At 40.7% G+C, this 23,926-nt stretch overlaps 1 protein-coding gene across 1 annotated transcript in view; it reads left to right on the top strand.

Moving 5' to 3' along the window:
• LOC136875768 (coiled-coil domain-containing protein 22 homolog) overlaps positions 1–14,354 on the top strand; it is a 111,031-nt gene extending 96,677 nt beyond the window's left edge. Inside the window, exon 11 of the mRNA XM_067149359.2 lies at positions 13,669–14,354. Within this exon, the coding sequence (XP_067005460.2) occupies positions 13,669–13,812 (144 nt within the window). The 3' untranslated portion in view covers positions 13,813–14,354. The remainder of the gene's footprint in view (positions 1–13,668) is intronic.
• Positions 14,355–23,926: the final 9,572 nt, after the last annotated feature.

Raw genomic sequence — 23,926 nt, 5'->3', positions numbered from 1 at the left:
TTATAATCGTATAAGTTTTCGGCAACTATCAGATAGGAAAAGGCAAGTGGTGGTGATTATCGTTTAAAGAGGACTGGGGAAGAAGAGCCGTGGCCATAATAACAGCCCTAGTATTTGCCTGGTGTAAAAATAGGGAAACTACGGAAAACAATCTTCACGGCTGCCGATGATGAGTTTCGAACCAACGATCTCCAACACACTCGGTTACACATTACTATTGCTTCATCTTCCCTTTATCGAAGCTACCGTATTTATGAGTAGATTACAATCACTGTAACAACGCTATAATGAAAGCTACACTTCCCCGTACGGTGGCGTGTCGCTTTAGTGTCGATAATATTATATTTAATTTCCACCGAAAGCGATACTCTTATCTGCGGGCAAGTCATGCTCAGCCATATTTGAGTAATGTGTAGGAAGACAAACAGCTGACTGGCGTTCGGCGCGCGCACCGACGAATTTCATTGGTTGCGACAAGCAAAGAGTTGCATGAAAAATACTTCTGTCTCCATTTTCAAACCAAAATTGAAACTTTAAGGGATGTCTAGTTAAACATCGACTGAACAATGTTTATGCAATGGAAGATCGTGAACGATTTAGACGTTGGTTAGGTAGACGATGTCTAAGGCTTAAAACTAGTAATCGTTTCTGCAATCGGCCCACAAAGTACAGAAAATACCATTTATATTCAAGTTATACCAATAAGCCTGTTCAGACAATAAAAATTAATCATTTATTGTGGCTACTTATGCCTACTTATGCCACAAATAAACAAAATTACATTTGAAATACAAAATTTACCTACTTGGGGAATACAGTAGTTTATTTTGGTATAGTAGCCCTGAAAACATTGGGCTATGTGCAGTCTAACCTTTTACTCCTTGCACCACCATCTACTTTCTTTTTGTGGTACAGGTGAATCATCAGCCTGTGTCTCTTCGTCTAAACGAAACAATAAGCCCAAATTTCTGGAGTGGTGAAGTATTTCTATCCTTTGTTTTCAGAGTAAAGTAATGCAGCTAAAATCTTGCATTCGAAAGTGATGTAAAAAATTAAAAATCTTGCCGGAACTATCATTTGATATGTTACCTGGTTCATAAGCAAAGTCTTCATCACTGTCGTCTACTTCTGAATCCACTTCCTCCGATAAAATATCCAAGATATCACTATTATCGCGCCAGCGTGAGGACATGTTTGTACACTAACTCAGCTGACAGCGCAAAATATTTGGCATGCTCAGCCCTCGGCACATCGAGTGCTTCGATAGAAGTCATGGCAAGGAGAAAATACCCTTTTTATAGTTTCAGTGTGGACTTCCCAATAACTGCTGCACTATATAAACACTAGACACTAGATAAACTATAACCTCCAAGCAAGGGACAGGAGCTGTACGGGATACGTGCACCTGCCTAAAAACATGCGCGAAAATCACGCCTGTATTGTATACAGTTGCCATCCATAACCAGGAAAGCAATGCACTTGTATCCCATACAACAACCTTTTGTATTATAACTTGAAAATAAACTTGCCAACCCTATGGGAAGGGATATATTCACTACTGAGTGTTTCTGTGATGATTTGTAGTGGGATGTGTTGTATGTAAATGAAGACGAATACAAACACACTGCCCTCAGGCTAGAGGAATTAACCAGATAGAGTAAAAATTCCTGATTCAGCTGGGAAGTGAACTAGGGGCTCCTCTGAACCCAAGGCCAGTACACTGACTGTTCATGCGAGGAGCTGGACATTATTGATTATTATTATTATTATTATTATTATTATTATTATTATTATTTTAAATAAAAAACTAGCATGTTCGCTTCATAGTTTGCTCCTGAATTCACAATTATTTCTCGACAACATTTTGGATTTCTTATAAAATTTGTAATTTTCATCATCATAATTCTAATTTCCTTCTTGAAAAACAAAAGGGTACATCTAAATACATACATAATTATTTCTGTATATTGATGTCTTAATAAGAATTAAAGAAGTTAAATACATTTCCTTGCATCAAATCTGAAAATCTATTGATATTATTGTATTTGTATTTATTTTGTACTTATATTCAGGAAAAAATCATATTAAAGATGGTGTGGTGGAAAATGTCTAGATTTGTTCGATCTGATGTGTGAAATAGCTCCAGATATTGGGTGATGTAAATAAAAATGAGTCTAAGCGAGTGAGCGTGTGCTCGCTGAGTGTCTGAGTGTCTTCCTGCCGATGAACTTCCGCTCCGCATTTGCGGTGAATAAAAATGTAGAGCGGAAACACAGCGTAAACTCAAGTGTCTGGAGCAGCCACTCAGTGTCACTGATCAAGTTCGCGCACGTGGCATGTATATAACACTTTCATGACTTCCGGATAGTTCATTGCTCAACATGGCAGAAGACAATGTGGAATTCCAGTCCACTTTTATCTCCCTTTTAAAGGAACATACAATTCGTTTTTCAAAGTCACAGTTACTGGATAAGAAGCACAAGAAAATAAGTGCAATAAATGCAGTTCAGTGTGAACTACTTGCTATATTTAACTTAAATATTTCCATTCAACAACTGTTGGTAAAAAAAGATATTACAAAACGTGAAAACAAAACTGAAATATAAAATAGATTTAAAGGATACTTGAAACAAACACATATCATTAAAATAATGGGTGAAGTGGCTGATAAAATAAAGGCATCGTTTATCCTCCACATCATCCCCACCCTGGTTGATCTCAAATGGTATGACCAGCTGTACCAGTTGGGTGATCTCTGTTCTATCGCTGAGTTGGTGGACAAGAGTCCTCGCCTTCTCGTCATGGCCAGGTCTCACTCCAGTGATGCGAGCTCATTGCCATGTGCGATATGGACGAAGATCGTCTTGAAGCAGGACGACATCCCCCTTTCGGCACTTCGTCGATCTTCCGTCTGGTTGCCGCACCTCGTGGAGACTTCTTAGGGCGAGAAGGTACTCCTTCTTCCACCTCTTCCAGAAGTCATCTTGCATCTTTGACCTTAGTCTTGCTTCTTTTCTCAGATCTGTATAGACTCTAGGTTCTGGACCGTTGGGTAATGTTGTTAATAGTCGTCTGTTTATGAAGTGGTTTGGTGTCAGTACATTGGGACCGTCTTGTGTAATTGGTCTGCTTTTAATGGTGGCTTCTATTTCTGCCAGTATTGTCCTCAGAGTTTCTTCGTCCACTTGAGATGTGCCCAACACTTTTCTCAAGCATCATTTTGCTGTGTCCGCCATTCGTTCCCACCAGCCTCTCCTCCAAGCCTCCAGTGGAACAATAAACTTCCAGGATACACCGTTGTGGGCGACACACTGGCTCGTATGTGGGTCCGTGAAGATCCGAGAAAGTTCCTCCAGTTCTCTGCTCGCAGCTTGAAAGGTCTTTGCATTGTTCGAGTAGATGGTGTGAGGTAATCTGTGTCTGCTGGAGAAGCGTCTGAACGACATGATGAATTTTTCAGTACTCATGTCCGATGTTAATTCCAGGTGCAAAGCCCTTGTAGTGGCGCAGGTGAACAGTACAATATATGATTTCTGTAACACACTCCCCACCCTGACATATAGTGGACTGGCGAAATCCAATTGTATGTGATCCACATGTAGGGGTGCTTCTGTTTCGTCTCCTCGATGGTTCTTGGCAATTTTGCAAGGGAGGCAAGCGTGAATGACTTTCTTAATGGACCGGCATGCCTTTAAGATCAAGTACTGCGTGCGTAGTTCGCACAGCACAATTCTTACTCCCAGATGCTGTAGATGGATGTGCATCTGCTTGATTAACAGTTTTGTAAATTGATGGGGTCCGTCGAGGAGGAGTGGATTCTTCTCTTGTGATGTCAGGTCTGCATGATCCAGGCGTCCCCCGAGTCTGATGAGATCTCCCTCCAGGAAGGGATTGTAGCGTGCAATTTTGGACTTAGATCGGAGATTAATTTTTTCTCGTAAACATGCGTGTTCTGCACCAAAGCTTCCCAGTTGTACAATGTAGATCCAACGCAGTTTTTCAGTCTCCGGCTCCGTGGCAGTTAATTCACCGTCGTGTTTCTCCATGCTCGAACATTCTTCATTAAACCCTAGAATCCAACCCGTGACCCGAATCATCTTCCAATACGAGCTGAATCGACTGGCATCTATGGGACTTTCCCATGTGCTAACTGTTAATACTTGGTTTTCTTTTGTGCCTCTGAGAGTGGGATGGTGTTAGACACCGAGTGTTGAGGCCAGGAGTTGGGAGCATTGACAAGACATCGTGATGCGTGCCACCATCGTGAGCTCTGCAACTCTTTCGCTAACATCCCCCATGATATGCTGGATTGTCTTCACCTGGACAGTTTCGCCATTGTGCAGGATTGGAGCTCTGCTGGATTTCCGTGACACGATTGGAGACGAATGGTTACCATCTATTTGGATTGTGAATCCAGCCTAGTGTCACCATAGAATCACTCCATAGTGTTGCCCCCATGATATCATATCCTGTAGACTGACAGAAATACTTTAGAAATCTTATACCCACTAGAGCTGAAAGGAGTTCAAGTCTTGGGAGGGTCACTCACTTGATAGGTGATAGTCTGTTCTTGCTGCAAACCAAGTGTACCAAGACTGTATTGCTCTCCACCACTCTGAGATAAAGTACGGCACCATAAGCCCTCTCCGAAGCATCACAGAATACATGCACTTGATAGTTCTCTGACGTTGTAGAAGAAGATCCTGTCCATCGAGGGATTTGAATGGCTGACAAATGAATGAGGCTGGAAGTCCAGATTTGCCACCTTCTTGCTAGGTCTTTGGGTAGGAGATCATCCCATGCTATCCCTCTACACCAAGTATCTTGGAATGGGATTTTTTCTGTAATTGATATTGGCGACAGGAAACCAAGCAGATAGTAAAATCTTGCTGTAACTTGTAGTACCTGTCTCTTCATTGCCGGCTCTTCTGTTAGCGTTCCGATGACATCTTTAGGGTTGAAAAGAAGACAGTCTGTGTGCATGTTCCAGTTAACACCCAAAACTAGTGTCTCTCTCTTCCCCTCATGCCCTTCGGCTCTCCATATATCCTTTAACAGTGCCGAGTTGGTTGCCCACTTTGACATTGGCATGTATAATATATAATAATAATAATAACAACGTTAACGTTTCCATCTTTTCAATACTAAAATATATTCACAAAATTATAAATTACACGGTACTAGTTTCAACCCATCTAGGGGTCATCATCAGCCGTATTGGAGCAAAGATCACTTTTGGCGAAACTAGTACCGTGTAATTTATAATTTTGTGAATATATTTTAGTACTGAAAAGGTGGAAACGTTTACGTTGTTATTATTATTACTTATATATTATTCTCAGTTCAATACGGACCAAAAACATGAAATTCATAACCATTAATTATTGGCATGTATATCTCTCGGAGAAATCCTGTTATCTCGTAGTACACAGCAATGATTTCATTGTCTTCTATACTGGCTGTGAAATCATCCATGAAGGTCCCTTGATATAGCAGTTTTGTGGCCAAGGGATACTTGTCACAAAATCCGGAAGCCAATTCATGTAACGTAGCTGATAAAAGGAATGGGCTGCATGTAAGTCCAAACGACAAGCGAGCGAATCTCTATACTACAGTGTTGTCAGTTGTCTTCCAATCTTAGTTTTCCCCTCTTTCCATTCTAAACCATAGAAATCTTGTTAAGTCTCTGTCATTTTTATCCAGACACAACTGCAGAAAGGCTTGGGTTCTGTCCCCAATTAAAGTTAGTCGGTAGAGTCGTAAGCGGAGTAGTGTTGCCAGAATTTCTGGTAGGAGATTAGGCCCTGCCTCCAAAGCATCATTGAGTGATAGGGAACCCCTTTCATGAGATGAAGCATCAAAATATATTCTCCACTTTGTCTTGCTGTCTCTTTGCTTCTTTATAGGATGTTGAGGCAAATAGAAGGTGTCGGTAACCGATTCGGCCTCGGCGGCCATCTCTACATGTCCTTTTGCAAAGTAGTCGGTCATTAGAGTGTGGTATACCTCTCGGAACTGTTCGTTCCCATTAACTTTGTTTGTTCTTCAGTGAATCAAAACGTCTCTCAGCGTTATTGCGATTCGAGTGCAGTATTACTCGTTCCTTCCTTGGTAGTGAGACAACCCTCCTTCCATCTTCCATTTGAATGACTCGTGAAAGCCTTCCAAGATTGCAGATTGTCTCACAGTGATTGCTCGTTGCTGATCTTCCTTTATCCCTAGTGTCTCTAGATCCCAAAACTTGCATAGATTGTCCTCGGAAGTTAGTAATTCTGCATTGATACTGACCTGGTTTACGGACACGTGATTCACTGTAGTACCAGACTTATTCCCACTAAGAATCCAACCAAACCTAGAGGGAAGAAGTACCATGGAACTCGAGATACGTATTGGCTGTTCATCCTTCATCGCATGCCAGTACTGGTCTCCTCCTATCAGGAGCTCAATCGACAGATCGTCTGCATCATCTTGAGGATCTGCTAGTTGCAATTTGCGAAGGCGTGATAGACTCTGGATATCATGTAGGACGATTGAGTGTGGTGGGTACGTGTTCCTACTCTCGAATGCAGAGATTCGCACGGAATCTTTCGTCCACATTCCACTCATGCTGAAGTTGGCCAATCTGCGAGTCATTGATGTACTTAATGGTGCTTCAAATGCTGTGATTGACAGATCTCTCTGGTCAATGACTTTCAGCTTCAGATCATCTACCAGTTCCGAGCTGATGAAGCTTGACTGACTTCCGGTGTCCAGAATGCAATGTGTTCTTTTCCGAAGACTGGTTGGTCCGATGACCCAAAATCAAGCTGTTTGGAGGTATGTCAAGTTCGGCATGCTAACATCTATTTTCCCTACAGTTACTCCCACTTGTCCTTCACAGATGGAGATGTGATGTGGTCCCTTACATTTAGTGCAGGATACTTTGTTCTTCTTGCTGCAGTTTCTCAAGGTGTGACTTCTGTTTAGACACAAAAAGCATCGTTGAGTACACTTCAGCTTGTCTATGCATTGTTTGACACAATTTTAAGCCCAATGGTCTTTCCCTGTGCAAAGAACACAAAAAGGAGACGTCTTCATCTTCTTGGCCATCTGGCCCGTCCTAGTAGTGACTTGCAAGGCAGCAGCAGTTGGGTAATGTGAGTTTGAGATTGCGTTGTCTCCTTTGATTTTCTGCGCCGTCATTGCGCCTTCCACTTCTTCATTGAGGAATTCCTTGTTATGTGCACTTCAGAAACCTTCTCTCTCTGCGCGTAGATGATCCACCTTCTACAGATATCATCCTGAAATGCACGTAACAGTTTGGGGGTTAGCATTCTCCCGTTATGGCCAACATTTTCCCCTAATGCCCTTAAAGCCTGAATACATCTATTACATGCTATATATGTACAATTGAGGGAGTCGGGCATGGCATCGCGAACTGGTCACATGGTCTCCAGGTAATCCAGATGCGTCTGGATGATGCGATTTCTGTCACCATATCGTCCAATAAGAATCCTCTTGATTTCCTCGTATGCGTCTGCAGTCACCGCTATACATACTATCGATCAGCTCCTTAGGTTCTCTCTCCAGGTATCCATGAAGGAAGACGTGCTTGTCGATAGTGTTGATGGTCGGGTTGTTGTCTACCGCTGACTGCTATTGCTCCCAAAACTGGGACCATCTTTCTACATCTCCTGCGATTGCTTCTAGTTTGATAGTGGGTAATTTTACAGAGTGTGTGATGGGTAAGTGTGATGGCTCTGGTACTGTGGATGAAGGTCTGGAAGGGTCAAGATTCATATTTCCAAATGATTCAAATAATTTTGTCACGAATGACGCGTGTCAAATTAAATATTCGCGCTTCGCGACCTCGATGTACAACCTGTGTCTGAAAAGTTTGATGAATGGTCTCTTGAAATAAAGACAACGTAAGTTACACGCAAAACTCCTTTACTGGCCTTCAAAGTAATCTCCGTTAGCTACAACACACTTTTGACATTGACTGTAAAGCTGCTGGAAGCTGGCAGCAAATGCTTCTTTTGGAATCTCCCGGAGAACCCTTGTCATGCGTTGTTGGATACCTGCTATATTGTTGAACCTGTGGCCTTTCAGGGCTAATTTAAGATGGGGGGAACAAGAAAAATCTGCCAGTGCCAAATCTGAAGAATACTGAGGTTGCGGAAGAACAGTCACCTGGCAATCAGCGAGAAACTGGGTCACGTGGAACGCGGTGTGCGCACGGGCATTGTCGTGGAGGTGCTTCCACTGTCTACTCTGGTGCAGTTCAGGCCAAACCTGTTTGATGCACTGCAGTAGCCATTTCAAAACTCCCTCATAGAATTCCGCGTTGACAGGTGTACCCTGGGGTACAAATTCCTGATGAATGACACCATTGCTGTTGAAAAAGGTGATCAGCATTGTCTTAATCCTGGACTTTGTGCACTGACTTTTCTTGGGAGGCAGAGAAGACGCTGAACACCACGCCATTGACTGTCTCTTGGTCTCTGTATTATACTGGTAGCACCACAACTCATCTCCTGTAATGATGGTTTTCAACACCTCCAGATTTCAAATGTTCGTGAACAATGGTCCTCACACTGTCCTTGCCTATACCCATTTCGTCTGCTATCATTCGTAAGGACAGTCGCCGATCATTCACAAGCATCTGTCGCACTCGTTCGATGTTGTCTGGAGATGTGCTTGTGGTTGGTCGACCCGAACGCCCCTCGCCCTCAACACCTTCCTTTCCATCTCGAAAGCATTTAAACCAGTCAAAAATGCACTTTTTACTCACTGCTTGAGCGTGGTAAACTTGCACTAACATTGCGTGTGTTTCTGTTGCCGTTTTGCCTAGGTGGAAGCAAAACTTCATGTTAACGCGTTGCTCCGTTTTTCACTCCATTGTGCAATGACACGAGTCCTCACACTGACTCCGTGCAATGTGTTGCAGCGTTCAACTCCGTTTAACTGTGTTGAGTTGACCGATAGGGGGCACTTGGTGTTATGTCTCGCAATGCGTATGCGCGAGCACATCGTCCGAACTAGCTCGGTGTACAACCTAGGCAACATTCACCAAACTTTTCAGACACAGGTTGTATTTCTCACACTCTATGACGTCTGCGTCATATTCGGCGTCTGATAGAAGTTTGTGAATGCCATTATCGAGGGATATGCGTTCTGATCGAAGTTTATGAATGCCATTATCGAGGGATATGCATTGGTCTAAGGTCTCTTGCAATCTCGTCCGGTTATATTTGTGATCTATTTCTGCATCTGACACTGCCTTTGTAATGTCATTACTGAATTTGGTTATGTTTGCTCGCACTGTCTTTCGTTTCCTCTTCATCAACATTAACGCCTTGTCTCCGTTCTCGTCTGCCATACTCGTGAAATATTACTTTAAACAGACTGCAAGAGGAGTTCTTGTCTGTTATGTTGCTGTAGGTATCCAATATATAGCCGCAAGTCACATATATGTTCTTAGATTCCTTTAGTACTCGTATCTAAGAAAACAGGATGGCTGGTCTTTCCATTCAATATTACTGGCCACTCTCTCGCAAATAAAATAATCTAGCATTTAGCTATACAACCTCAAATCAACTCTTAGCTGGCAAACGTTCAATGAATAACTCCTGTATAATATCTCAAAGTAATTCAAATAGGTAATTTGGATACTTATCAGCGTTCTCGATGTCTCTTGGCGGATTCCCCTGTGATCATGATGTGAAGCTCGTTGCATACAAATGTTAACAGTTTCGTTCACTTTCTTCACCAATTCTGAAGTTAAGTAGTGAAAGTTTTCAAACTTGTCATCTCGTGTTGGTGTATCTTCGGAATTCATTCCGTATTTCCCTAAACTTTCCAGGTTTCGGCACCAATTTATGTCGTATATGTCAACACAAGTTTTCTTTATTACACTTCACTTCGTACAAAGAGAAAAACATAGTGAGGTCAAAGAAGATACAAAATAATTCATACAGAAAGAAAATAAAGGCATCATTAATCCTCCACAAATATCACCGGCCGTCTGAAATCATAGCCTGAAAATTGTGACATTAATAAATTGAGGAAAGTGGTATAACGTAAATAATAAACATTAATTATGATGAAAATAGTATATTGATAATTGAATGTATATTTTAAGGATCCAGATCTGCAGGAGTTCTCATCTCTTCGACTTCCAACAGAGGCGTCATAACTCTGCAAACATCGGAATTCCTCCAAATTCGTGAGTCATGGACAGAGTTGGGCTGTGATACATCTACACTGGTTGAACTCTTCCTTTCCATTGCAAGTGGCCTGTACATTAATGCTAGGGACACCTTCTCTGTAAATGTAGTCATTCCCATGAACACGTGGCTTCTGAATCTGTACATGAGTACGGTCTACAGTTCAGACAGCAGAAGGTAAACAAAAACGTTCTTGCCACTCAGCCTATGCTTCCTGCATCTAAGCAACATTTGTTGGAATTTTATCTAATAATCTGTTTTCATTTCTGTTCATGTCAAAACTGCAAAAATGTTTTTGACACAGTGCCCCGAGATGTCTTCACCAACTCCACTCTGAAACCCATAGTCACCAACATAATGCAAGATGATGTTAATTTTTTCTTTGATTGTTAGTGCACCACCTCTTGTGTCTTCGGAGTGGTTAAGGAAATGCTTCGCTTACCATTCAGCATGCTCCCTACTGGACCTATATAACACTTTGTAAACAAGTTGAGGTGATTCTCTACGAAGTTCATATAATTTTCTTTTCCGATTAACTACCACCATAAACTCTGCCATGCTGTTGCAACTTGACACTATCATTTGGAGTCACATACGGAATTAGCTCAAGAAAACATGAGCAGGCGCTTATTGGAAAGAGTGCCTGCTTTATCTTTATTCACCAGAAATCTGGAGCGCCCGCTCTACTGCTCAAGGGACTGGAGTGTGTGCTCAAGGTCACAGGTCTGCTGTGAGTGACTGCTACTGACCGGCAGTTTTTATTCACCTCATTGCGAGTGCCTGCTCTAAATTTGTGAGTGAAGAGTGCGTGCTCATTTTTATTCACACTACCCATTATGTCAATATTTCAAGTAATCTTCAGTAGCCCGGTGTGGTGTGGTTAGAATGGTTGTCCATGCTTTTGTAGTAATTAGTATGCTAGGATGCTAGGTGGTAATAACCACTGTCTGCTTGCTTTTCTCATACAGATTATTATCAAGACTTACACCATGTGAACCAGTCGAGCTGTTCTTGTGAACAAAATTCACCATATTCTGCTAATCTGTAAAACCCCTATCCTTTTTTTCTATTTCTTCATTTATTATTTCCAGAAACTTTCATTAGAGACTTGGATGATACTGGTGGGTGACAGCCAGGACTGTGGTATAATCAATTTTATTTTGTGATTGAAGAATTCTCTACCAAGATTTTTCTGATTAGAACGAGATGAAAATGAAGCTATATTCTTTCATCATTGTGTTAAGTTAATACTGTGTTAGGTGGTTCTGAGGTAAACCTTCACATAAAAATAGGGATTACAGTACATATCTATGCTTCAGTCAGTGTAATTGTTTCTATATTTTGTTTATGGTTTAGGCATTCTTGATTTTGTGGATTTTAAATCTTGCAGATACTGTCAGTAATTGTTGAAATGAATGGTAGTTCTCTCACATGTGTCTACCCTTTTCCTTCAGAGGGTGTTGAGGATACTCATCAGCTGTCTTCATTTCTGCTGTTTCTATTAGGATGTAAAGCAGAGAAATGTTCTCCTTCACTCAGGTACTCATCTGGTTTCCTGTACTCTTTTTAAAAGGAAACTACCATTCTGTCTTGGCTGTACGAAGAAGCTGTTGAAGTAATGAATTATAAAACCTGTTTCAACGAGAAAAGGGTTGGGCTAGAGATTAGCAGAGATGTGTGACATGCTAGTTGCAGAATGATATATGAATGGTTATAGTGCATCACACTGTGCAAGTCTTGATTACACCAATCTGAGAGACAGCCCAACAGCAAGACAACAAGGACATCCCAACAGTATTGGCACCACTTAGTCTTTTCACTGTTTTAAAACTGTACTGAGTGAGTTGGCTGTGCAGTTGGAGCTTGCATTCGGGAAATAGTGCGTTCGAACCGCACTGTTGGCAGTCTTGAAGATGGTTTTCCATGGTTTCCCATTTTCACACCAGGCAAATGCGAGGATGTACCTTAAGGCCACAGTTGCTTCCTTCCCACTCCTGTCCCTTCCCTCTGCCATTGTTGCCATAAGACCTATCTGTGTTGGTGCGATATAAAGCCAATTGTAAAAAATAAAATAAATTTAAAAGTGCAGGTGCCTATCCCGCTTATGTCATTTCATCTTGACGAGGACTGCTGGAGAGTATTAGAAATTAGTACATGTGACTACCATGACCACATGGTTTCATAAATTATGGCAACTGTGTTATTTCTTCCTATAAAACGTCTGTAATGTACATATGAAGAAGGTGCTTCATAATGCTAGCAGCAAAATTGGATCTGTGTTCAGTAGCTAATGGCAAGGGGTAATCGAAAGATAAATGAATAGAAGTCAAACAGTAGTATAATTATGTACACAAATCCTGCATGTCTGTAAAACCTGTTGTAAAAGTTTAACACTGTCAGCACAGTGCCTGTCATTGATAACAGCCATTGCCACCTCTTTGCGAGCACACACGAGACATACACTCTGCAACAGTTCAACAATTGCTATGCATCCAGGTTTGAAGGCCTTAGCAGTTTTGACATGGCAAACCACCATCACCCAATGTCTCTGTTAGCTCCACATGACACTGATGTGCATATCTGCCACAGAGAGCTGCAATTTTTACGTATGACCACTGTTCAGCATTACTTACATCCATCCTGGAGCACTACCAGTAGCATACTAACTTCTCAGCATAATGTTATCTACTGTAGTCATCAATGCATATAGACTTGGTCAGTTGGTGGAATGCACCTCTTTTGAAACATTGTAAAGACCAGCTTAAGAAGACTATGAATAGCACTAACATAAATTCTAACACCTGGGCAACCAACTCCACAAAACCGTATTCTTTGGCGCGAAGCTGCTGCAGAAGGCATCTCATTTTTTGAGGAGGCACGTCGCAGACAAGAAATTCAAACCCATGAAAAGCGGAAACAACATCGGATCCAACCTCGTCCTCCACCCACCTTTAGTTGTGACCTGTGTGGCTGCATGTTTCATGCGAAGATTGGCTTGATCATTCATCAGCGACATCTCCACAGAGCCAACAGACTTTAAGAACAATTGCAGGAGAAAAACATATTCTTAGAAACGAGTAGCGGCCGACAATGACGATACTAGAGTTACCATCCTCCTACATGTTCGGAAGATACAACACAGTTGCCATGACTTATGAGACAACCTCCCTTTTATATACTCTATATGATAATCACCATGCATACATACATATATTCTTTCTTTTTCTTGTGTAATTATGATGTGCTGTACCTAAAATAATTGATCCAATGAAAAAAATTCTTTGAGATGCTAGAACATAATTTTTTCTAAAAGTACCATACTATTAGATGTAGATGAGCATTCCTCTATCAGTTAAGGAATGAGGAAGGCATTGCCCCCCCTTATAAAATCTGACCTCAATATTGACACCACAGCTGTTCATGTGCCCAGAATAATTATAGGAATTTTGCTTGTTTTCAGATCGAGATTGAAGGTGCGAAAAATGTTGCTGCCAATTTGGAAAGAGTTTCTGCAGACTTAAAACAAATGAAACAAGAAAATGCTGCTCTTGCTGCTCAGTTAAAATCCAAAGTGCAACCTCAGCATGATGTTCCCTCAACCTGATGACAAACTGATTGTGCCTGGTGCATAACAAATACTCACATAATAGTGGCCTGTAGGTTACATTATACTATATGCTCATATAGAGAAACTAATTTCACTCTTTATATATCATAACCTGTATAATAACTGCATATGTACATATAACATATATTATATATATAAATGTTGACAATTTTTGTAAAGAACTTTTGTTGGATTATATAATGGAAGGAACAATTTGTCATTTTTCATGTCAGATGGAAACTTCATTTCTTATGTGATTTTGTTACATGATGTGTTACAATGAATTTTCTATGTACATATCAACGTAATTTCTACAAAGAATTTTTATTATTGGTTATACAATATGACGGTTGCTATATACTATTTAATGTTATAGTAATGCTTGTATTAAATGAATATTAAGAATACAGTATTTATAATAGCATATTCCTATATTTGTGTATGGTTAATTCCACTAATATATTTTTAGAATCTGTTTTGTTACATCTTGCAGGTCCTCATGTTTCTTTCTTTTTCTTTTATATGTGCTAGTTTCTTTCTTTTTAGTCTCACAACAGAATTAGTAAAAAAATATGTAAAATTCTTCTTTCTGAATTATAATGCTATTCATAATATTATTTCATATTTCCCAAGTAATAAATCATCCAAAATGGTTTTGTTTAGATATTGATGAATAGATTTCCTGAAAAAAATTACATAACCTTACAAATGAAATAACTGTGGTTGTAGTATCTAACAACCCCATGTGCTGTTAATCGCACGGTCCAGCGCACAAATAACTTCCCATCTATATTATTCTTCATAAATTCAGTATCACACTGTACGGTTACAGTGGTTTTAGTTTCTGATAACCACAACTGCGTCTCCGAAGACCTAAAAGCAGTTAGTGGGACGTAAAACAAATAACATTATTTTTATTATTAACCACAACTGAGTGCTTCGAAACAAGCCCAAGTTTCTTGTTCCATATTTATCGTGGGCTGAGGAAAAGTTGCTGTAGAAAAATAAGAACATTCTTTGGGGTGGTTGAAAAAAATTAACTTGAATGTTACACTATGAATAAATGTGGCTATAACATGTAAAACTTTCATCGTCATCAGGCAAGTAGTTTTCCATGTATATATTTTTAAGTGAGTGGTTCCTAGGGAAGAAGCCAAAAACGCATAAAATATTTACTACAAGCACAAATAAAAAGTAATTAATGAACCTTCCAAAACAGTTTGATACACTCTCATGAAGAATTAAACGAGGAAATTATTGGTAAAACTCATTTTGCAATAGGCCTATCGGTTCGTTGGTAATTAAAACCTAAACTCAACTGTCCATAATAAAAAATCTGACACTAGTACTTAAGTCCACTGCTTTTAAACGCCTGCGAAGACATGGAGGTGTCTGAACACTATGTTGGGCAGTTCTAACTTGACCATATTGCCATTAGCAGAAAAAATAACAAATACGTGTTAAATGTCAAAGTCCTGGGAAATGCAGACATTGATTTAGAGCATTACTTGTCTATGGTCAAAATTAATTTAATTCTCAGAAGACTTAGAGATCTCAGATGAGAAAGTCAAAATTTCCAAAATTCAATGCGACCATTTTGAAAGATAACAATGACTTTACCGGGGCCTTAGCTGACAATGAGGAGAAAATGGATTGACCACAACTGCAGAAGGCCAACTACAAAAACCATCCCGTCAACCAGAAGAAACAAACATAAATGGTGGACCACAGTATGTGATAAAGCAATTGCAGAGAGAAGACAAACATGGCTCAATTGGAACAGTAATAAGAGCAATGCTAACTATACAAACTTCGTAACAACTGGAAATCCACTGCCAGAGTCATCAGAATCTCTAAGAGGCAATACAACAAGGACATTATCGACCAAGCAGAGAAAGACTTTCAAAGGAAGAGACCTCTACCAAGCCCTCAGGGCCCAAATAACCCCCGTACTCATCCCCTACACTTCACCTCCGTGGACCAGATAGGAAGATGAATATGAACAATGTGGATTGCACATTTGCCCTAGCAGAATATTTCAACAACCTCCTCAATTCAGGGGAACTCAGAGAGAAACTATTCTTTAAAATAAAGGATGTTTCGCACCCAAATTCCCTCCCACCAACGGAGGAGGAGATGACATCTGGATAACAGAGAACCTACCTAGTGATTGGATCTCAGCCATCATCCACCCTCTGCACAAGAAGGGAGACAAAATCTTATCTAAACAACTGCAGAGGAATCTCATTCATCTCGGTGACTTACAAGATAATTTCCAAGATACTTTTCTCAAGATTAGAAGCTCAGTTGGATTCCTGCATTGGAGAGCATCAAGCTGGATTTAGGAAATCCAGATCATGTGCAGAACGGATCCTGAACCTCAAAACCAATGTCACTTACAAGAATATGAGCTCTTCACGCTTTGTGGCAATTTTCGTTGACTTCCAGAAAGCTTTTGATTACATAGATAATCTCTCTTTCAGACCCTTGCTGAATTGAGACTAGATAATGAGCCCCTGAATCTCGTAAGGGCTACTTTGACGAACACCAAGTCAAAGGTAAAATTCAGAGGGGAACTATCAAAAATCATTGATATCAGAACAGGTGTTAGGCAAGGGGATGGTTTATCCCCTATTCTCTTCAATTGCATGCTAGAGAAGGTCATTCGTGAATGAACAGAACCTCTACCAATAAACTCGGGGTTGAAAATTGGTTTCAAAAGGACAAGCTAAACATCAATCGCCTGGCCTTCGCAGATGACGTCACACTCCTCGCATCAAGTATGGAGGAAGCTACACACTAACTCTCCTCCCTCAGTCAAATTGCAGCTGAAATAGGGTTGAGGATTGCCATTAACAAAACGGAGTTCATCACCAATATCAGGGATACACCCAACTCAATCCCACATGGGGATACAGTAATAGAGAAGACTATCTCCTACATATATTTCGGAGAATGGATGACCCTGAACATTAGGGAATATCTAGCCATGAAAGCCAGGTATACCAAACTAGAGAGAGCTTTCCATCTCTGTAAGAATGTTCACAAGTCCAAATCCCTTTTCGTTCACCTCAAATTTTGACACTATGAAACCATAGTAAGATCTTCGGTACTGTATGCCTCAGAATGCTTGAACATGGTCAAAAAGGGACAACTCAGGAATTTGGAACTGAAAGAACAGAAGATCCTGAGAAAAATCATGGGCCCCATCAAAGAGGGAGGTAAATATAGAAATAGGCATAACAACGAGCGTTACCAACATTTAGAGAGCATAACATCAGCCATGAGAAAGAGGAGACTTACCTTCTACGGTCATATAGTCAGAATAGACAACAAGAGACTGGCCTGAAGAATCTTCAACACCCTTTCTGGAGGGAAGAGGACAAATGCCAAATGGACAAAACTGCTTCAAAAAGACCTAGAATTTTTAAAAATATATCCCAATGATATATTCAACAGGGATAAATTTAGAATGCTGATCAGAAAAATCCAACACACTCCAGTCACTGACAGCTAAAACACTTCGTCCTGGAGTGGGAGTGAAGCGGACTCAGGAACAGAAAGCAACCCACAGCGCAAAGATTAAGGAATAGTGGTCTAAGAAGAAAGCTCACCAGTGTTATGAACAACGTGGTCCAGGGGGCCTCAACAAGTAACAAAGGCATGTTATTTAACGTTGATGGCCAAGTGCTATTTGTTTATTCATTTTCAGTCATATGAAAGAATGTGAACAATAGGAAATTTCATTGTATTTTTGTCAAACTCTTTTTATGCTTGGTTCTAAAAAGTAATTGAATTGGAAAAATGGGATGGCAACAGGAATAGTCCTGATTGGCAAATTAAATTCTCCTTAGTAACTCTGACACTCATTCCTGTTCAATATCTTTAGGCATACTGTATGGTTTTCTTGTTTAGAGCTCTGGTCCAGAAAACTGAGCTTTTTTAAAAATAATTTTGTTGCTTTCTAAGTTAGAATGAGGCTGTGTTGTTCCTTCTCTCTCCTTTCAAAGTTTAAAGTTTATGCTCTAGATTGAAATTTGAAAGTGGGGCTGTTGACCTTAGACATTAGGCCCCTTTAAACAACAAGCATCATCATCATCGGAAATTTGAAAGCTTTTATTGACCCCTTTGGCTTGCTACTTGGTTGAATTACCTCTTTCATGTACTCATTTTTCACAGAAACCCAAAAACTGATTTGTATTTTCTATTCCTAATCTGGATTAAGTTCTTTTACGAGGGCAGATCAGAAAATAAGTTGCACTTCCCAGTTATGGCCATTTATTACACCACATATAAAACAGCAACACGGCTATAATGACATACACTGTAACGTCACTTTTCCACATAGTTTGTAGGAGACTCCAAACATTTCTGTGAACGCACAACCAACTTGTCGATGCCGGATGCATAGAAATTTCCTCCAGCGTTCTGCAACCGTTCAGAGACAGTGGCCTTCACCTCCTCATCGGTCTGGAAACGTCGACCACCGAGCTCTGTTTTGAGCTTACCGAACAGATGAAAGTCACAGGGCGCTAGGTCAGGACTGTAGGGTGGATGTTGCCAGACCTCCCACTTGAAAAGCTGCAGCAGTTCTCTCGTTTGGCGGGCCATGTGAGGTGTTGCGTTATTGTGCAACAAAATCACACCGGCGCTTCTCTTTAATCGCTTTGCACAACCGGTGCAACGTTTGACAATACGATGCCGCATTGATCGTCGTTCCTTTCGGCATGAATTCCACGTGCAGCAAACCCTCCATGTCAAAGAACACTGTCGCCATAACCTTACCGGCTGAAGGTTGAACCTTGGCCTTCTTTCGTTGTGGTGATGAGGACCGCACCAATTCCATTAATGTTCGCTTCATTTCGTGGGTGAAGCGGTGGACCCACGTTTCGTTACCTGTGACGATTCACCGCAGAAACCCGTTGCCGTCTGCGGCATAGCGTTGCAAAAATGCCAGGGAGGGTTGGAAACGTCGTCCCTTGTGCTCATCGGTGAGAAGACGTGGGACCCATCTTTGACACAGCTTACGATATCCAAGGTCCTCGTGAACAATGGCGAACACACTGCCATACGACATGTTCAGCTGCGTCGCAATTTCTCTCAGTTTAATGTGCCGGTTCTGTCTAATGATTGCATTCACACTGTTGACCTTTGCACGGGTCCTGGACATTGCGGGCCTGCCTTCGCGATGGTTGTCCGTGATAGCCGTGCGCCTGACTTTGAATTGCTGACACCACCTTACGATACCTTGCCGGGAAATGGCCCGCTCCCGATACACAGCACTAATTTCACAATGAATGTCCGTGCAATTCTTCCTTTTGGCCCATAGGAATCGGATTGTCGCACGCACCTCATATTTGGAGTGAACGTCCAGTTGACGCGCCATTGCATTTGGCCGCTATTCACACAATACTAGACGAGATACCACAGCGACCTGCCTAACAGATGTATGGGCAGTGTCTGCCCCTTTCTCCGCTGTGCCCACGTTTGTGACACACAGCGCACTGCTGGGGCACGTTAGTGCAACTAACCTTTTGATCCACCTACGTAACACTCTTTAATATATACTAGTAAGTAGGGACCTGCAAACAGTGGGATTATTTTTCCAAGAAACTAGCATTATTTTTTCAACTTGCCAGAGCTTTCCCATATTAACATATAATATACAGAAGGCACATGAATCTTGACTGTTCTCGCTTGTGAAACAAAGGATATCATGTGGCCCTGTTGACAGCTATTTTCTTTACTTCAGGTCTTACCTCCTTCCATAGTTTAGTTTTAGTATGAACAGATCTTTGCCATATACTCCTCCCTGCATTATGCAGAAGATTCCTTTTCAGTTCTTCCTTCTTGATGGCTTCACTTCCTTTCCTCTGGGTGTAAGATCTCCATTTCCACCACTTTACCTGAAAGTCATTTCTGGCCAGTTTAGATGTTCGAAATTCTTAGTAAACAATGACTAATGAAGGTTTGCTACAAAAGAGTAGAAGATAAGATCCCCTAGTGCCCCGTCACTGCATTGTCCTACATAAGAGGCTTACAGTGGTGTCTCAACGGCGCACTAGTCACCACCGTCTTGCAAATGTGTAGCAATCCATCTGATGAGACCACTGCTACGCTGGGGTGAAATGCTGGTAATTTCCCGATTGAAAAAGCCTGAAGAGCTTAATGTTTTTAACATTTGCAATCAATGAAATTAAATTATGGTTTCCTTCTAGGAACCTTATTTTTGAAATATAAGTGTTGACGAAATTGCCGACATCCTATTCAATGAATACTCAGGTGATAAACTAATTCCTGAACTAATTGAAAGTGACAATGATGACAGTGAAGAATATTCTTCTGGACACGTGACTGAAAGCACAGTACCTGGAGGTGTAACATTAGCTACCACATCTTCCAGAGATACTAGAGGACTTCTTTAAGGTATGTGCAAACGTTTGTTTTCATATCTTGTTTAGTTTAGATCTTACTGTGAAAATAATTTGTTGTTGTGTGCTGTACCACTAATAGCTGGAATAGCTGGGCCAGCCATTTAAATAGCCCACTCAAATGATGGGCGTGAATGTGTTAAGACAAAATAATAAAGGAGGAACTGCATCCCTGTTAAGGGAATTCGAAACTGAAGATCTCGAAGAATGTAGATCTTTTATGAGATTGGGGTTACATGAGTTTGTTTTTTGCCTAAAATTCAAAAAGCAGACACTGTTTTGCAGACTTCTATTACAGCAAAAGTGAAATTATAGGTTAGGTACTGAAACAATTGAATCAAGGAGCACCAGACAACACAAGGACACTCCTACACAGTTGACGTGACTGATTACACTGACCGAGCAAAGAGTGAGTGAAGCGCCAAGGTGAGTGAGCAGATGGTGAGGGTACTTATTCAGTTGAGCAGTTGGGGCACGTTTCTATCCACTGTCTCTCCCTAATCACTCGCTCGCTACTAAGCTAACTGTACTTATCACATTAGATGAGCACTCGGCCAAATGCACTGTTTTCGCCCAATACTCGGTAGGTATAATTTTGGCTTTCCTGATGTCCTGCCACATGTTTTCTCTGCACACCTTACAAATGTACTCTTAAAATAATTCCATTTCTGTTCAACATGACTAGTATCTGTCCTTGGTATCAGGTTTTGTAATTCTTTTCTGAACTCTTCCTGAACCTCCTTTTCCTTTCAGTCTCCAGACCTTATTCTTTCTAATTTTTCTTGTAGTTTTCTGACCTTGCCTACTTTCAACTTTGCTATCACTGCTCTATGGTCACCCCCAAAGGTTTCCTCAGGCATACTGTAGCTGTAACATCCACTAGATCTTTCCAATATCCTTTTTCTACTAATATGTAATCAATCAAAGTTTTCGTTTTTCTGTCTCCCCCACCCATACCTCATAATCTTCTGGTTAATTTTCTTCCTGAACCACGTGTTTCCTATTATTATTTGGTTCCTCTGGCAAAAGTCCATTAACATATTCCCTTCTTGATTCTTGTTACCATGTCCATATGGCCCCAGAATCTCTTCTCTTCCCACTTGTGTGTTCAGATCTCCGATTATAATTACTTCCTTGTCTTCAGTGCATTTCTCCACTTCCTCGAGGAATTGTTCTATGTTCTCTTCTTTGTTTCTAGTTTGTGGAGCATATACTTGGAACAGATATTGTGTTCCTGTCTCAAACTGTATCCCTGCTATGATAATTCTGTCATTATCTTCTTCACTGCCTCTACATATTCCAGCGCATCCTTTTTAATGATCATTCCTACTCCATTTACTGCATCCTGTACTCCACTGTAAAACAGCCTGTACCTTTCAGTTTTCTTTCCCCTCTTCCTCTCCATTGTATTTCATGAAGACCAAGGATGGCTATGTCCTCCTCTGTCATGAACCTCTATCAGCTCTTCAGTCTTGTCTGTCAGAGCTAGGATATTAACTCTCCCGATTTGGACATATTGTGATATTGGTCTCCCACCTCTCACAACTCTCACAGTACCCGAAGAACTGCAAATCACTTGCAGGGGGCACCTTAGCATTTCCTAAGGCCACACCAAATTTGCACTCATTTTAGGCTTTCATTATGATGGCTTTGCCACTCCCAAAGGCATTTTAGAGCTGCTGCCAACAGGTGATGAGGCCACTACTAACACAGAGTACAGACACCTTTTTCAGCTGTCCCTAACCTGGGAACAGACACTGTTTGATGGGTTCCAGTGTCATTTCCTACGATGAGGATACAGTCACCCAACCTAAGAGAACTCATCCACCCGAAGCCATTGGTCCTCTTAGGTATTGAGTCATTTCTCGCCGTTTGACACTCAGCACAGAGTTTCTGACTGTATGGTCTACTCTATTACCGCAGCGGACTGGACCAACCATAAATTTTTAGTATTATTACAAAATTCTATTGGGATTTTTTAACAGATGCTTTTGCTGTAAAATGGTGGGTTTTAATTTTTTAATAAATTGAGGAACTTTATAGGTAATAATAATAATAATAATAATAATAATTGTTCCGAGATATCTGTGGAACAGCAGAGGTGAAAGAAGGTGCGGGCTGGAATGGGTCTAACTACAAGTCCGAAAGATGAATAAAAAATTTAAATAAAGGTTATATTTTCAATAGACAACAAGATTTAACAAATTTTCACTAGGTGAAATAACAATGAAAATTCAGGTGCAATAATAATTTTACAAGTGAAAACACAAGTTAAGGGGTCTTTACAAATCCTGGGCTTCGAGCCCCAATTTCACAATCCTTGAGCTCTCAGCTCACAACCACAAATTACCAAAGGGCAGAAAACCCCTAATTACATGGAGCACTTGCTCCCACCTAGTAATATCAAGCCTCCTAGAGGCACCTTTCAAAATACCAGTAAGAGCTGACCCGCTCTCAATCTTTCAAACCTATTAAAGGAAATACCAGACTTTACAGTAACTTGCCATTGAGGCACAACTTACAAAAATTAAACAGGGTTATCTCGCACCCAATCTACTGGGCCTTCGCAGGAAGGAAAACAAAATGGGTTAAATTAATGGCCCAAAATATAAAGATGAATGGAAGCGAGTACTTGCACTCCTACATGAAAGCTTGTTAACCTAAGTGGCGCTAGGCTGATTCAACAGGGGCTATTCCCACACTAGGGAGGTGACTCGTATAAGAAAATTTTAATACATAAAGAAAGAGAAGGAAATCGGTTACGAAAACATAGTCACCTCAGATCAAAATGAAGGGGAGCTCGAGAGGGTACAGCACTCTCTATCCCCTATTTACAGTTAAAGTAACATGATAATTTTACATCGAAATGGTATAGGTTACATCAAAAACGGTTTCAGACCTTCCCCGAGGATTAAACTGCTGAGCTAGCAAGAAAATAAAGATGTTAAACGGCCATTACCTTTTGAAGGGCTGCTGACATGAAAGAGGCGCTTCCCGCCTCCTGCTATACTTCCATACACTAAGCTAGATGTTGTATGAGTGGCGGAGAGCCAGGAAAATCAGCAGTTTTTATACTCTCGGGGAAGATTCGAAACCTTTCATGAATGATTAAGACACACCCACAGTCGTTTATTGGTCGGCTAAGTTTACACATCAAATGTGAAGAAGAAGGACACGATTGGTCCAAAATTAATTAAAGAAATTCGGGATTGGCTAAGTCCAAAACTGGCAGAAAGAAAGATTAATATTGCCAACCCACAAATGAGAAAACAAAATTTAGCAAAGACCAAAACTTCTGAATACAAAATTTCTTCAAAAAGTTCCTTCACTTCGCACCAGGGTGCATGATCATAGTTTTTTGGTAGAGACATCTATGAGAGAATGTCCACATTTCTTGATAATTAAAAAAACAAAAACAATTCGAAATTAACACAGTGACATCTTCTGATAAACGATTGAATTAATTCAGTTTTAAAGTTCAGAGTTTCAGCAGTAGAGGAGTACTTTAAGGCAGAAAATTCAAATGTGCGGCGTGTAGGTGTACCAACCGGTACAATAATAATAATAATAATAATAATAATAATAATAATAGACTAATAATAATAATGTCATTTGATTTACGTCCCACTAACTACGTTTATGGTTTCGGAGACCCCGAGGTGCCGGAATTTAGTCCTGCA

Source organism: Anabrus simplex, chromosome 1, assembly GCF_040414725.1.
Source record: "Anabrus simplex isolate iqAnaSimp1 chromosome 1, ASM4041472v1, whole genome shotgun sequence".
Classification (NCBI taxonomy): Eukaryota; Metazoa; Arthropoda; class Insecta; order Orthoptera; family Tettigoniidae; genus Anabrus; species Anabrus simplex.
Note: the sequence above shows the minus strand (reverse complement) of the source record. Positions and strands in the feature narration are given on the sequence as shown.